This window comes from Stegostoma tigrinum, chromosome 4 (assembly GCF_030684315.1).
Source record: "Stegostoma tigrinum isolate sSteTig4 chromosome 4, sSteTig4.hap1, whole genome shotgun sequence".
NCBI classification, from domain to species: Eukaryota; Metazoa; Chordata; class Chondrichthyes; order Orectolobiformes; family Stegostomatidae; genus Stegostoma; species Stegostoma tigrinum.
In genome coordinates, this window is record NC_081357.1 from 41,520,198 (window position 1) to 41,533,972 (window position 13,775).

At 38.7% G+C, this 13,775-nt stretch overlaps 1 protein-coding gene across 17 annotated transcripts in view; it reads right to left on the reverse strand.

The window, feature by feature from the left end:
- eya4 (EYA transcriptional coactivator and phosphatase 4) overlaps window positions 1-13,775 on the reverse strand; it is a 526,724-nt gene that overhangs the window by 189,145 nt on the left and 323,804 nt on the right. For all 17 annotated transcript variants that reach the window (XM_059645294.1, XM_048531657.2, XM_059645296.1 and 14 more), the window contains one exon: window positions 1,425-1,549. In XM_059645294.1, coding sequence (XP_059501277.1) covers window positions 1,425-1,545 — 121 coding nt within the window. In that variant the 5' untranslated portion in view covers window positions 1,546-1,549. The remainder of the gene's footprint in view (window positions 1-1,424; window positions 1,550-13,775) is intronic.

Sequence of the window (13,775 nt, forward strand, 5' to 3'; positions counted from 1 at the left end):
CTTGCACAGAAGATCAGAATACCCTTTGCATTACCCCAGAATAGCCTTCTCTGGGATCATTCTGGGCATACTCTTCTCGAAGACTGATCCTGTGAAAGTTGTGCTTCATGGCAATGCTGGGGATAACATGAGCTGAAATCGAACCTGCTTCCTGATTCCCAGCTTCAATGGAAAAACCTTCAACCTGAGAGTTTATTTGAGCAAATTAAAATGGAGTAAAATTTCCACTTCAAAGCAAAGGATTTTGACTGCTTTTCAGGGGACGCAATGGCCTCGTGATATTCATACTGGACTGTTAATACAGAGACCCAGATAATGTTCTGGGGACCTGGGTTCAAATCCTGCCATGGCAGATGGTAGAATTTGAGTTCAATAAATAGCTGAAATTAAGAATCTAATGATGACCATGAATCCATTGTTGATTGCCAAGGGAAAAACCCATCTGGTTCACTAATGTCAATTAGGGAAGGAAGCTGCCATCCTTACCTGGTCTGGTCTACATGACCCACAGCAATGTGGTTGACTCTTAACTGTCCTCTGGGCAATTAGGGATGGGCAATAAATGCTACCGAGCCAGCGATGCCCTCATCCCGTGAATGAATCAATAAAAACACCTACACTCCATCCACCAAAGGGCTCTTGATTAAAAGTCTCACACTGAGTCACAAGTGAATATATAACTGGAAATACAAGAATACACTGTTAAGAAAGGAAGTTAGGGGGCTGCAGTGCTTCCACTTCGTCAAATTTAGAAACTCAGCTAATTATTCTTAATTCACATCAGTGCTGTAATTCAATTCATACTAAGTTTTACAGTGCCACTATTTTTCACTTATGTGTAAACAAATTTTAACAGATACTGAATCATAGGAAAAATGCTAAAGTCGCATGTGATGAACATCCTATAGAAGACAACACCACTATTATTACCTACCTTTAACTTCTGTGATGAATAGCAGGGAACATTTTCAAATATATAATTTTATTTTACAGCCATAATTTTTCAAGTGTAAACACCTGTAAATATACTACCAATAGAAATATACGATGTGGCAGCATATTTCAAAAGAATAAATGGTCCTACTTTAGAAAGGAAATGAAAGACTAACTTGGAACTGATACTTTCTGATCATTATGATTATTCATATAATTATTTATGAGCGTGTACCAGATTAATCAATACTGCTGGCGATCCATTCCCACTCATTAAGTTGATAATGTCTGAAGCATAAAATGTCTCTGCATTTCAGTCTGAGCTATGTATAAAGAACAGATGTTTCTGCACAGAGGCATGCCCTAAAATTTCCTCCTTTATCAGTAACACACTGAAGTAAAGAATAAACAGCAAAGGACTTTCAAATGCAACCACAAAGAATACAAACAAAAGCAGCAAGTATGGAAAATTAACATTTCCTATCACTCACCCGCTGTTCCATTTGATATAATTGAAGTATTACTCAGGTTGGCCTTGTCCAGTTTTGAGCCAGCAGAAGTATCACTACTGCTCACTCGATTGTGCGGACTTGCTAGGTCCTGCATTTCCATAGACCTGTCGGGACATGAAAATTTCTTTGGTCACAATTATAAGTAAAACATTCAATGTGGAGCTATATAGTTTTTGAGTAGCTCCCAACACTTCAAAAAAACTTATGTTACTGTTATCACAAAATGTTTCAAAGACAGTGAAATGATCACCTTGTGAGTAATTTGCACAATCTTTATGTAACTTAGTTTATTTGTTTCAAAAACAGGGAAAAAAAAACAATTTATTTCTTGCTTTAACCTTTACTGACATGTTTGTGGATCTCAGGACCTTGCTAAGGCACCACTTTGCTGCCCAAAATACATTTATGCTCCTTTTATTGTATCACATTTCATTCATGCTATAGATGTAACAAAATTCCCCAGTGCAGTGCCTTCAAATGAAAGCATTGATTTCTACTCGAAATTACGTCACACTGGCATGTGCCATGCCCTTGAGAAGAGACAATTTACCCATTTGAAGTCAAAATAGAGTTTTTTGCACCATAAATGACCAACCTTTCTATGTGACTTTCTTTAGAAATCAGCTCAATTTCTAGCAGCCTTAAAATAAAGAGCCTTATTTGCTTCCGTTACAAGATATAAATAATTGTAATTATATAGTGCATATGTTTTAATTTTTAAAAACCAGGAAAAAAAACAAATAAAATCCACTATAGCAACAGTTAAAAACATTGAAGTGCATTTAAAATATTAAATGATTTCCAAACATTTACCTTTTGGTGCATTTGATTTTTCAAGAGTCAGGAATAAAGGGACATATGTAAAGAACCAGAGAAACCTATGCATTCTCCAATCTTGTTTCACAAAATGTGCAGGGGTAATAGGAGATTCATATCTAACTGCCATCTTTGCATATTTTTCTTTCCTTTGTGCATGTATCGCAAAACAAACTCTCCTGATTGGACAAAGATGGGATGGTTGGCTGGAATCCAATGCCAAATAGTCTCATTTGGTTCAAATTTTTCAGTATCTTGGAAAGGTCACAACTCAATTTACTCTTGCAAGGTCATCTTCTGCACAAACTATACAACAAGTTATTGAGAATTAGAATGAAATTTTACCAATTGAATTCTTAGTTTCACTTCCATTTATGCTGATGATGACACCTTGCATCAATATAGGGGCAGTAGGCAATGCTTGTGAAGCCATGTGAACTCCACTGCTGCTCTCTGGCACCTCAGTGACCTTCCTTATACAACAGGGGATGGAACTCTGGGAGATGTTGCAAACACTGCCTTGTTCAGATTGGATGCAGCCTGGCACCTCAAAGCTCATGGCAATGATCATTAGCGTAGCCAATGGTGATGAGGGTTTTGCTGTGATCTGAGGCTGCAGTCATCATTAGCAGATTTTAGTGAATTAACAAAACAGAGGTATTTGCTTCACAGTGTCCTGTTCAGTTCCCACGATCCATGAGCACCAAGGTGGATAAGATCTTCTACTGAGGTCCATACGCCTGTTCCCTTTTCCATCTTTGAGCAGCCTGTCGTGCTCTGTGCCACCTCTGATCATTCCTCCCATCATGTTCCCAGCCAAAGCCAGTGAAAGTGCTGTGTTCATGTTCGGGAGAAAGTGGCTTGAGGCATACAGATCAAAGTCATTCAGCATGTGCCGCAATTCTTCCTGTCAAACACTTCCACAGTTGCAGAAAGAATTGGCAGATATCAATCAGCAGTTAACCTGAAAGCAGCTGATGATTCATTTAAACAGCGCCTGTGGGAAGATCCCTCGTGTTGTTGCATGCACGGTCAGTTGTATCAAGTTAACAGAGGATGTTGGCTTAAGCACTTTGTTTCAAAATGGCAGCAATGTCATCAAATCAGTGTTACATGCTGATTTGTATCACAATCTCTGCATGTTTCTGGTGGACACTGCCCATATGTGTTAATGCCCTCAGCAAAATGGAATCTGGAAGGGCTAGCTGTGTGCGAGAATACCATGGGTGCCATATTAGATGCCAAGACGTTAGGTGCAATGGAGCTGAATTGTGTAACAATGGTCTTTGGTTTGTCTCTTTTGTAAAATGGAGCAACTGATTAAAAGAACAATTGCTCCTTCTGTGGGTACAATAGCTGAAAATAGCACCTATTTTCAGGAAGGAGAGGCATCAAGCAGGAAACATTAGCTTTAGAAAGGACTCCACATTTTCTGATTAATCCATTGTTGCAGAAATAAAAGCCAGAAGGGTCACTTTCCTGGCAACTGAGGGCAGCAAGATGCAGAAGTGGTTGGTACAATCATTATGGATGGCTATATAGAGGTACCTCATTATGGAGGTAACAAGTATGTTAGACCAGGGAAACCCAGTAGACGTTATCTATCTAGACTTCCAAAAGGCCTTTGATACGGTGCCTCACAGGAGGCTGCTGAGCAAGGTGAGGGCCCATGGTGTTTGAGGTGAGCTACTGGCTTGGATTGAGGATTGCTTGTCTGACAGAAGGCAGAGAGTTGGGATAAAAGGCTCTTTTTCGGAATGGCAACCGGTGACGAGTGGTGTCCCGCAGGGTTCAGTGTTGGGGCTGCAGCTGTTCATATTATATATTAATGATCTGGATGAAGGGACTGGGGGCATCCTATGGAAGTTTGCCGATGATACGAAGATAGGTGGACAGGCAGGTAGTACTGAGGAGGTGGGGAAGCTGCAGAAAGATTTCGACAGTTGAGGAGAGTGGTCCAGGAAATGGCTGATGAAATTCAATGTGAGTAAATGTGAGGTTTTGCACTTTGGAAAAAAGAATACAGGCATGGACTATTTTCTAAATGGTGAGAAAATTTGTAAAGCAGAAGCACAAAGGGATCTGGGAGTGTTGGTCCAGGATTCTCTAAAGGTTAACTTGCAGGTAGAGACCGTGATTAAGAAAGCAAATGTAATGTTGTCGTTTATCTCAAGAGGGTTGGAATATAAAAGCAGCGATGTGCTTCTGAGGCTTTATAAAGCTCTAGTTAGGCCCCATTTAGAATACTGTGTCCAATTTTGGGCCCCACACCTCAGGAAGGACATACTGGACCTGGAGCGTGTCCAGCGGAGATTCACACGGATGATCCCTGGAATGGTAGGTTTAACGTATGATGAACGGCTAAGGATCCTGGGATTGTACTCATTAGAGTTTAGAAACTTACAAGACAATGTATGGCTTAGAAGGGGTGGACACTGGGAAGTTGTTTCCGATAGGCGGGGCGACTAGGACCCATGGGCACAGCTTTAAAATTAGAGGGGGTAAATTTAAAACTGAAATGAGACGATATTTCTTCAGCCAGAGAGTGGTGGGCTTGTGGAGTTCATTGCCATGGAGTGCAGTGCAGGCCGGGACGTTAGATGCATTCAAGGCAGAGATCGACAAATTCTTGATCTCACAAAGAATCAAGGGCTACAGGGAGCGTGCAGGGAAGTGGAGTTGAAATGCCCATCAGCCATGATTTAAATGGCGGAGTGGACTTGATGGGCCGAATGGCCTTACTTCCACTCCTATGTCTTATTGTCTTATGGTCTTATTGCTGATGCAGTCAGTAGTGTCTCCAACACCGAAAATAGTGCTACATAGTACAGCATGAGGTTAAATGACTTATAGGATTGGCCAAGGTAACTATTATCCCTGCACAGCCTGTAACACGTTATTATTCCGTCTTAACTGGGTAAAAAAAAACTCACTATTCAGAGGAAATGCCGAAATCAATAACGTACTTTGTTGGTTTCATACTAAACTCAGAGTCCAAACTCACATTGCTAATTAGAGTTTGGTAACAAGGGATTATATGGACTCTGCATAGAGAAAAGTTTCAAGATATCTAGAAGCTGACAAGATTGTAATTATGTGTTTAAGAAAGATGTGTGAGTAACACGCAGGTTCCTCGAATACTGCATTCTCTCTTTAAGAAGGAAACAGCTGCATAAGAAAAGAAACCAAACAACTGACTGGAGGTGAAGCATTGATTTTAAAAAGCTTTGATTGCACTTAAGAATGATGAATTTCAGAGTAACATGACAGGATACAGGATAAGGAAAAGTATAAGTGAGGTGCCAATATCAGATTGGTATAGAGGTTCAGAAAGTGAAGCAAATCCATGGGAACATCACCATCTGTAAACCTACCTTTAAGTCACACACCTTCTTGGCACGGAACTATGTCACTGGTCCTTTAAATGTTAATTTAAATAATATTTGGCTCTTCCATTTTTCTTAACAAACTGTACAACCTTATATTTCCCCACATTATATTCCTTCTGGTCAGTTTTCACTTACTCCCTTAACCTGTCTATATCCCTCTGCAGACTCTTTATGCTACCCTCATCGAATGTCTTGCCATCTACTTTTGTGCATTGTACAAACTTGGCTGTCGTGTAATCACTTCTGTCATTCAAGTTATTAATATATATTGAATATAATTGTTGCTTCACACTGGTTTCTGTTGCATTCTGCAGGTTGCTATCCTGAAAATGCTTCATTCACTCCAACTGTCTATCTTCAATGTGTTAGCCAATCTTCTATCCATCTGTGCTACTTCAACACCATTGGGTTTATCTTATTAAGTAGCCCTATGTTCAACACTCTATGGAAAGTTCAAATTTATAACATCTACTGCTTCCCCTTTATCAATCCTGCTTGTTAACTCCTCGAAGAATTCCCATTAATTTGTCAGGCATGATTGCATGATTTCCCTTTCATTAAGCAATGTTGACTCTGCTTGATTACATTATGTGTTTATAAATGGTCTTTTACTTAGAAAAGACTCAAACATTTTCCCCAATCACAGATATTAAGCTAACTGGCCCATAATTACCAAAAGAACAGCAGATGCTATAAATCAGAAACAAAAACAGAAGTTGCTGGCAAAGCTCAGCAGATCTGGCAGCATCTGTGAAGATAAAATCAGAGTTAACGTTTCGGGTCCAGTAACCCTTGAGTTCTGAGGAAGGGTCACCAGACTTGAAATGCTAACTCTGACTTTTTCTTCACAGATGCTGCCACACCTGCTGAGTTTTTCAAGCAACTTCTGTTTTTGTCCCTGTGTCGTGGCCCATAATTACCCGCTTTTGGTCTACCTCCCTTTGTGAGCAGGTGTGTTACATTGGCAGTTTTCTAATCTATTGTGACTTTTCCAGAATCTAAGGACTTGTGGAAGTTTACTGACAATGTGTTCGCTATTTGAGTAGGTACTAATGATAAAGTGGGATATATTCCAGGCCATGAAGTCACAAATTGTGATTGAATACAATTCTGCTGCTGCTGATTGCCCAATGTGCCTCATGAATGAATGGTTTTGCATTGCTAGGTCTGTTCAATGTCTGTTTTATTTAGCTTGATGGTCCTGCTTTACACATAACGGACGGTACCCTCACAAAGATGGGACTTTGTCTCCGTTTGTTCTATGCAGTGACTGCTTCTCTCAATACTGTCTTGGAAGACAGTTAGATTGACAAGACAACTTTCAGGAGATTTTTCTCTCCAGGCAGAGTAGATGCACTCAGGATGTTTTCTCAGAATCTACAGAGACATTACCATTTCCAGTGCCTACTTTGATACCAGGTGTTTTCTCTAGTTTAATTTGTTTCATTAGACTGACAGCTGAATACAACTGGCAAACAAGGTAATTTTAGAGGGGAGTTAGGAGTTAATCACATTGCTGTGGCCCTGTCACGTGTAGCTGTTACAACACAGGAACAGGCAGCTGAACCGAATCAGCCTTTCTAACCTCGATATTCACAATACAGTAAAATTAAACCATTGAACAACCCACAGTCACTTCAATGGTTCCTAAACAGACCCTTGGATAACCTTTTGCAGACTTTGAGAATGATTCATTACCAGACACCGGTTTTCTTTATCTTAAACATAAGTTTTTACTGCTTACTACGTATCTTCATATACCTTTATCAGACAGAAAATTAAACAACATGTTATCGAATTAATAGTTTAAATGAGAAACCTTTGTTTTTAGCCCCATTCACACAAAAGACAGTCAAATAAACACAGTTAAGGTATAAGTGAAGGGAACTAACAAACCCGGCCAGGTTACTTAAATGGCTTTCACAATACGTTGCTTCACAGGTGTAGACGTGGACTCCTTAGTAGCTTTATTGAAACTGCCGATCAGGGTCACCTTCTGAGTTCACTCAGGCAAATGCAACAATACTTCTAATTTAGATTTCTACTCTTTGGGACGCCAGAAGGTGATGTTGTGCATTAGATAGGGAGCTTTCAAATCTTTATGCTGTGTTGTCAGCAGGTCATCTCCTCTGAAAGCACAATCTTCCTGAGGCCTTAATTACCACTCAATAACTGACTCCTACCTGAACACAGGGTGGCTTCCAAGCTGGCTTGAACCGATATTGACTTCCTTAATAACCAACTTCTGCTATCTGTTGAAACACAATGCTCTTTTCTGGGGTCGCTGTGTCTTTTGTAACTCTTTTAGTCAATGCTCAGCCTGCAATTAGCCTCCAGGCTTAACCTCACAAACAAAAAGCTTGTTTGGTCTGTTCTTTTCCTCTGACCACAAGCTGTTTCAAAGTCCACAAGTCATTCTCAGCTGGCATTTCCAGTTAACAATTCCAAACCAAATTCAATAAAAGAATAAAAATAATGAGAAATTGGTGACATTTCCAACATAGTCCAGACCAGGCACTGGTGTTCACCATGATTCACTAAAGGTCATTAGTGATCAGCCTTTGTTTGCTACAATTGATAGTGTTCTTTTTAATATTCATTCATGGGAAGTGATTTTGCCCAATCTAGTTGGCCTTGATAATGTAGTGAGGAGCTGACTTCTTGAACCACTGCAATCCATTTGGTGTAGTTAAAACCCACCAAAGGTTACACTGTTGCCATTAGGCTATCTTTTAATTCCAGATTTTATTGATTTCAAGTCTTAATACCTGCCACGGTAGGATGTGAACCCATTCTCTCAGAACATTAGCCTGCAGTTCTGGATCACTAGTCCAGTGATGCTATCACTTACACTGGCAGCATCTGTGAAGGGGGAAAACAGAGTTGACGTTTTGGATCCAGTGACCCTTCCTCAGAACTGATGGTGGCTGGGAAATGTCAGTTTAGATGCAGAGAATAGGGAGGTGGGTGGGTTAGGGAGTAAACTATAGGATAGAGTCCAAAGAGAGAGAAAGACCGTTGGACAGACAAAGGGGTTGCTACCAATCAGGCTGGGAGGGTGAATGGTTGTTAATGGGGATGTTAGTGACTAACAACAGGGGGTGTGTAGTGGCAGGCTATGTGGTTACCATGGCCATAGCCATAGGCTGAGCTTTTGTTTTTGTTCCTGATTTACAGCATCTGCAGTTCTTTCGTTTTTTATATCAATTACACTACTTGCCATTAGGGATGCCCATAATCATTCCACAGAAATCTACCATTTTGAACTGATGCATGGTTATGAGGAGGAAGCCCCTTAAAATTGCGTCATAGAAAATCTAGGTAATGCGTATCAGTTGGCTAAACAGTATTTGAAATATTTGCAACCAGAGTAGATAAAATGCTAAAGCTACACATTGTGTTGCTTGGGACGTGAATTTATATTGTTATTTCTTCCTGGGGAACTATTAAAAACAAAGTTCACCGGGCCTTATCAAAGCACAAATAAACAATGCTGATGGGAATTTTATGGTGTGTACTCCAAATCCGAGAAAATTTCAGTGTGCATATCAAGTTAATATGTTAAAGTGATTCTATGCCAGGGATGACAGCCAGAAGTGTATTTACAGTAGTTACAGAAGTAGGGAGTGAAAATTAAATATCTGCTTAGGTAATGTGGAGATGCATAAGATGGTAGATGTAATATTGTTACCTCCTTGAAAACTATCAAAACAACTTATGAAAGTTACTTAGATTTATGAATTGATTTGTGTAAACAAATCATGAAAATGTCTTTTGCTACTCATGATGTGAATACAAAGGATGTGTTACCCATAAAACAACATCCTCATTGAGTTAGCTCACAGGTCTTGGATAAATTGAGTGAAGAGATCAAGATCATGATAGACAATGGCATTATTGAACTGAATCACCTAAGCTGGAGATAACCTATTGTGATAATGCTGATTAAAAACTTAAAGAACTGCGGATGCTGCAAATCAGGAACAAAAACAAAGTTGCTGGAAAAGTTCAGCAAGTCTGGCAGCATCCGTGAAGGAAAAAAACAGTTAACGTTTCAGGTCCAGTGACCCTTCCTCAGAAGGAAAATGCTGAAACCAGATGGATCAAAACAACTGTGTATGATATTATGATCCCAGATAATGGCAATACTGGACAATTGAGATTCCATGACAGAACATGGCTTGATGGGCCTTGAGTATTATTTTTGCAATTTCTCTACCATGGTGGTCACTGACTAAACATATTCAAAAGAGACTGTCAATGTACTTTTAACAAAAGAATATAAAAATATTTTCTACTAAAATGAACAACAACACAAACTCTATTATACTATACAAGAACTAGTTGAAATGATCTTGATACCAATACCAGAAATAAAGATGAAACTCTTTTACCCTCAACAACAACTTTACCTGCACCAAAACTTCAATAAAGGGCAACCCTGTTTCCACTTTACGATCCTTTATTTGGTTAGCACAGCTAGATTGGGCTACTTTTCAGCAAACCTCTGCTTTCATTTGATGCAATTTCTTTAGTTAATGACTCATCCTGAGACCCTTAAACAAATTGCTAACGTGGTTCGCCTATTTCTTTGCAAGGGTTCCTTAAAGCCCTCTCTCACTAACTTCTGTTTCTAGATCTTTTCTCTCACTGACATTAAGCTACTCATTCTCATTTGATTCTATCTGGCAGAGACTGCCAAACAGTCACAGGCTTCTTTTTTTCTCTCTGAATATCCTACTTCTTTCCCTGAATGAAGCCTGCACACCCTAAATTTTTGGATAGTTCGTGCTAAAATAACTTATTTCCGTTCCGGTCCCCTGTATTATAGGTAACCTCATTACAAAGAAACTATCCAATTGTTTGTCATTTCTTATCCCTTTGTTTCCAAGGAACTTAACAAAGATTTGAAAAGCCTCATAAAATGTGTTTTCAGACATTGCACTGAAATTAGAAATGCAACTAAAACTATGTTTCCTTTTCTAACACACAAATAGAAATATACATCAGACATAAAAGTTATATATGGTTCTCTCCACTTTAGAAAAGTGGAAAGCAGAATAAACAAGGTGAAAAACAATGGAGTCAAAATTCAAAATAAAATTAAGATGGCTAACAAAATTAATAAGACAAGTCTAAACATTTTGAATCTTAATGTGTGCAGCCTTTTCAATATAGTAGATGAATCAGCAGCACCGATAGAAGTGAACCGTTATAATAATGTTCGTGATTATGCCAACATATCTGCAGAGTTTCCCCAGGATGGGAACCAAACAGCCAGGGGTATTCATTATTTACGAGGGACAGATTAAAAGGTAAAGGAGGCAGGGTAGCATTGATGCAAATTTTTGCTTATATTGGATTTTTTAAATGAAACTTCACATAAGCTTATATACATCTCTAATTTCATGGATGATGGCCACCAATTAAATTAGTATTACTTGCAATAATTGAAGCAATGTAAAATTATTAATCATAAAACTGTGAAGACCAACTTACAGTTCGACATAAATGTTTAACATGGTTGTTCATTTAAGCAAAACATGTACTTATATATAGGCAGCACTTGAATGACTCATCCTAAATTACAACGGGGGGAAGTACAACAGCTGTACATAGGTAGGTCATTCAAAAATTATATTTTATTACTATTTTGTACATACAAGACTTGACTAGGCAGTTTTCTGTAGACAGACAGAGCTGTTGTTTTTTCTGCACATTTCAGTGCTACTCCAAGTATTGTGTAACCATCGGAGATTAGAGGCAGAGGGTAATTGTTTTCTGAAACATAATTCTGTGCCAATTTCTAAAATAATGATACTTGAGTGGAAAATTTGACATTAGCATGTTTTTTGGGGTATTTTGTAACAGATGGGATGTTTCCCACAACTTTAAATGAACATGACAGCAAAAAATGGGTCAATAAAGCATGTGGAAACAACATGATAAACTGCAGCTGCCAGTTCTGACTATTTCTGCGCTATCATTTTTGAGATAGGAAAGATAAAGCATGTGAATTTGGTAACCAATTCTAAATAAATAATTACTAATTGTTCAGATTTCATTAATGAGCTTTCAGAAAATGTGACAGTTTTCTATACGTAGCATGGAATTCTTGCCCTGATCTGGAGTTCATTCAATGATGCAGATGCAGCAGTTAAGCACTGGCACCTATCATGTTTAATAGTAAGGTTGCTGAATTTGCAGCGTTAATAGATTCAGTTTTGCTGTTGTTGGGAAGAGCTGCCCGAGAACATATGGGCTCACAACAGAAGAAGCACTTATCCCAACAATCAGTGTTGTGCTCATCACCATTTTAATCAGCTTTATGAAGTTTGAGCTAGTGAGCACTTTCTAAAGTGGAACACCAGACTGTTGAAAACTGTTACTCATTTTCCAAAGTCTAACTCAAAAATCTGCAAGTTTCGATATGCCAGTGAATGATTGTAAATAAAAAGGACAGCAATTAAATATAACATTTTCAATACAAATTACTAACATAACTTAGTACTGCTTTGCTTCTGAATCAAAAACTTAGCAGTTGATCATACTAAAGGGAACAGTTTGATCTGTTATCACAAATTTACATATATTTGTGCACATTTATGTTCTGCTTTATTTCCTGAAACTTGCTGCTCTCAGCTTTATAATCAACCTGTTAGGATGAGTCATGACATAAATCCATGGCCATCACATCCTGAGTTGGAACTAGAACTCAGGTTACCTGGCCCAGAGGTTGGAACATTACCACTATGCCACAAGACCCAAGTGTCTTGGCCCTATTTGACAGGTTAAAATGGCTGTTTCATTTCTTGAAAGATACAACATTAATACTATTAAAGGTTAAGTCCTGCTTAGTCTGATTTCTGAAGCTGACACAAAGATAGTCCCAGAGAATGATCTTGCCCTGCAATTATCTCATACAATTAATAGTTCTAATGTGACAATTAAAGCAAACAAATTGTGGGGAAATTAACACACCTGTTTCTAAAGGAAATACCCTCTTCCAAATCATCATCACCATACTTTTTTTTCACAAGTAAGTCATTTGGCTGGGTTTGAAATTGAGGACAGCAATTCACTTCTGGGAAAAAGATGGTTTGAGATCGTATAACTGTAATTCAATATGCAACTATCCCAATTGATTTCAGTATTACTGAAGATAATTAATGTAATTATACCCATATCAATGGCAGAATTCAATTAATAGGTTAGTGGTTAATGCAAACTTGTATCTCAGGCACAAATATGCTTTCACCGACGGGTGGATTTTGACAATAAACAACTCACAATATGTACCAATGACTTGATGAGGGGATTAAGTGTAATATCTTCAAACTTGCAATGACACAAATCTGGGTGGGAGGGTGAGCTGCAAGGAGGATTCGGAGGTTTTTCAGTGTGATTTGGACAGTCTGAGTGAGTGGGTAAATGCATGGTAGCTGCAGTATAATGTGGATTGATCTGTAAGGTTTTAATTAACAGGATACATTAAAGCCCAGCACAAATGAGTGACATCACAGGCAGACAAGAAGTTAATTGGTTGCTGATAACTGATAATTTGACTATCTTAATAGGTTACTTCCAGACTGAAGGTAAACCAGAGAACCATTTACAGAAGACAAACTAAAAAACCAGTTTGAAATTTTTAAAATTCCAATTAATTTGAATTCATGGGACATTGGCACCAGTAGTAGGGAAGGAGAAATCTGTTCAAATGGGATGGGCTTCACCCAAATTATACCTGGACAAGAGACCTGGCAAATCACAAAACTAGGGCTACAGATAGGGCTTTAAAGTAAATAATTGTGGGTTGAGTTCAGATGCATGGAAAATTAGGGAATGAGTCAAGTGGTGCAGGGCTGGGGAGGAGATGTTTTCAGAGTAAGTACAAGGACAGAGAATATGCAGAGGATCAGGAATCTAACTTCGAGCACACTACATAACAGGACAACTATGAAAAGTGGAACAGTCAATGCAGCACTGAGGGTATTGTACTTAAATGCACTGTGTATATGAAACAAGGTAAATGAGCTTATGGTGCAGATTGAAATTGGCAGGTATACGGTATCACAGAGAAGTGGCTGTAAGGGGCTCAGGGCTGGGGACTAAATATCCAAAGATA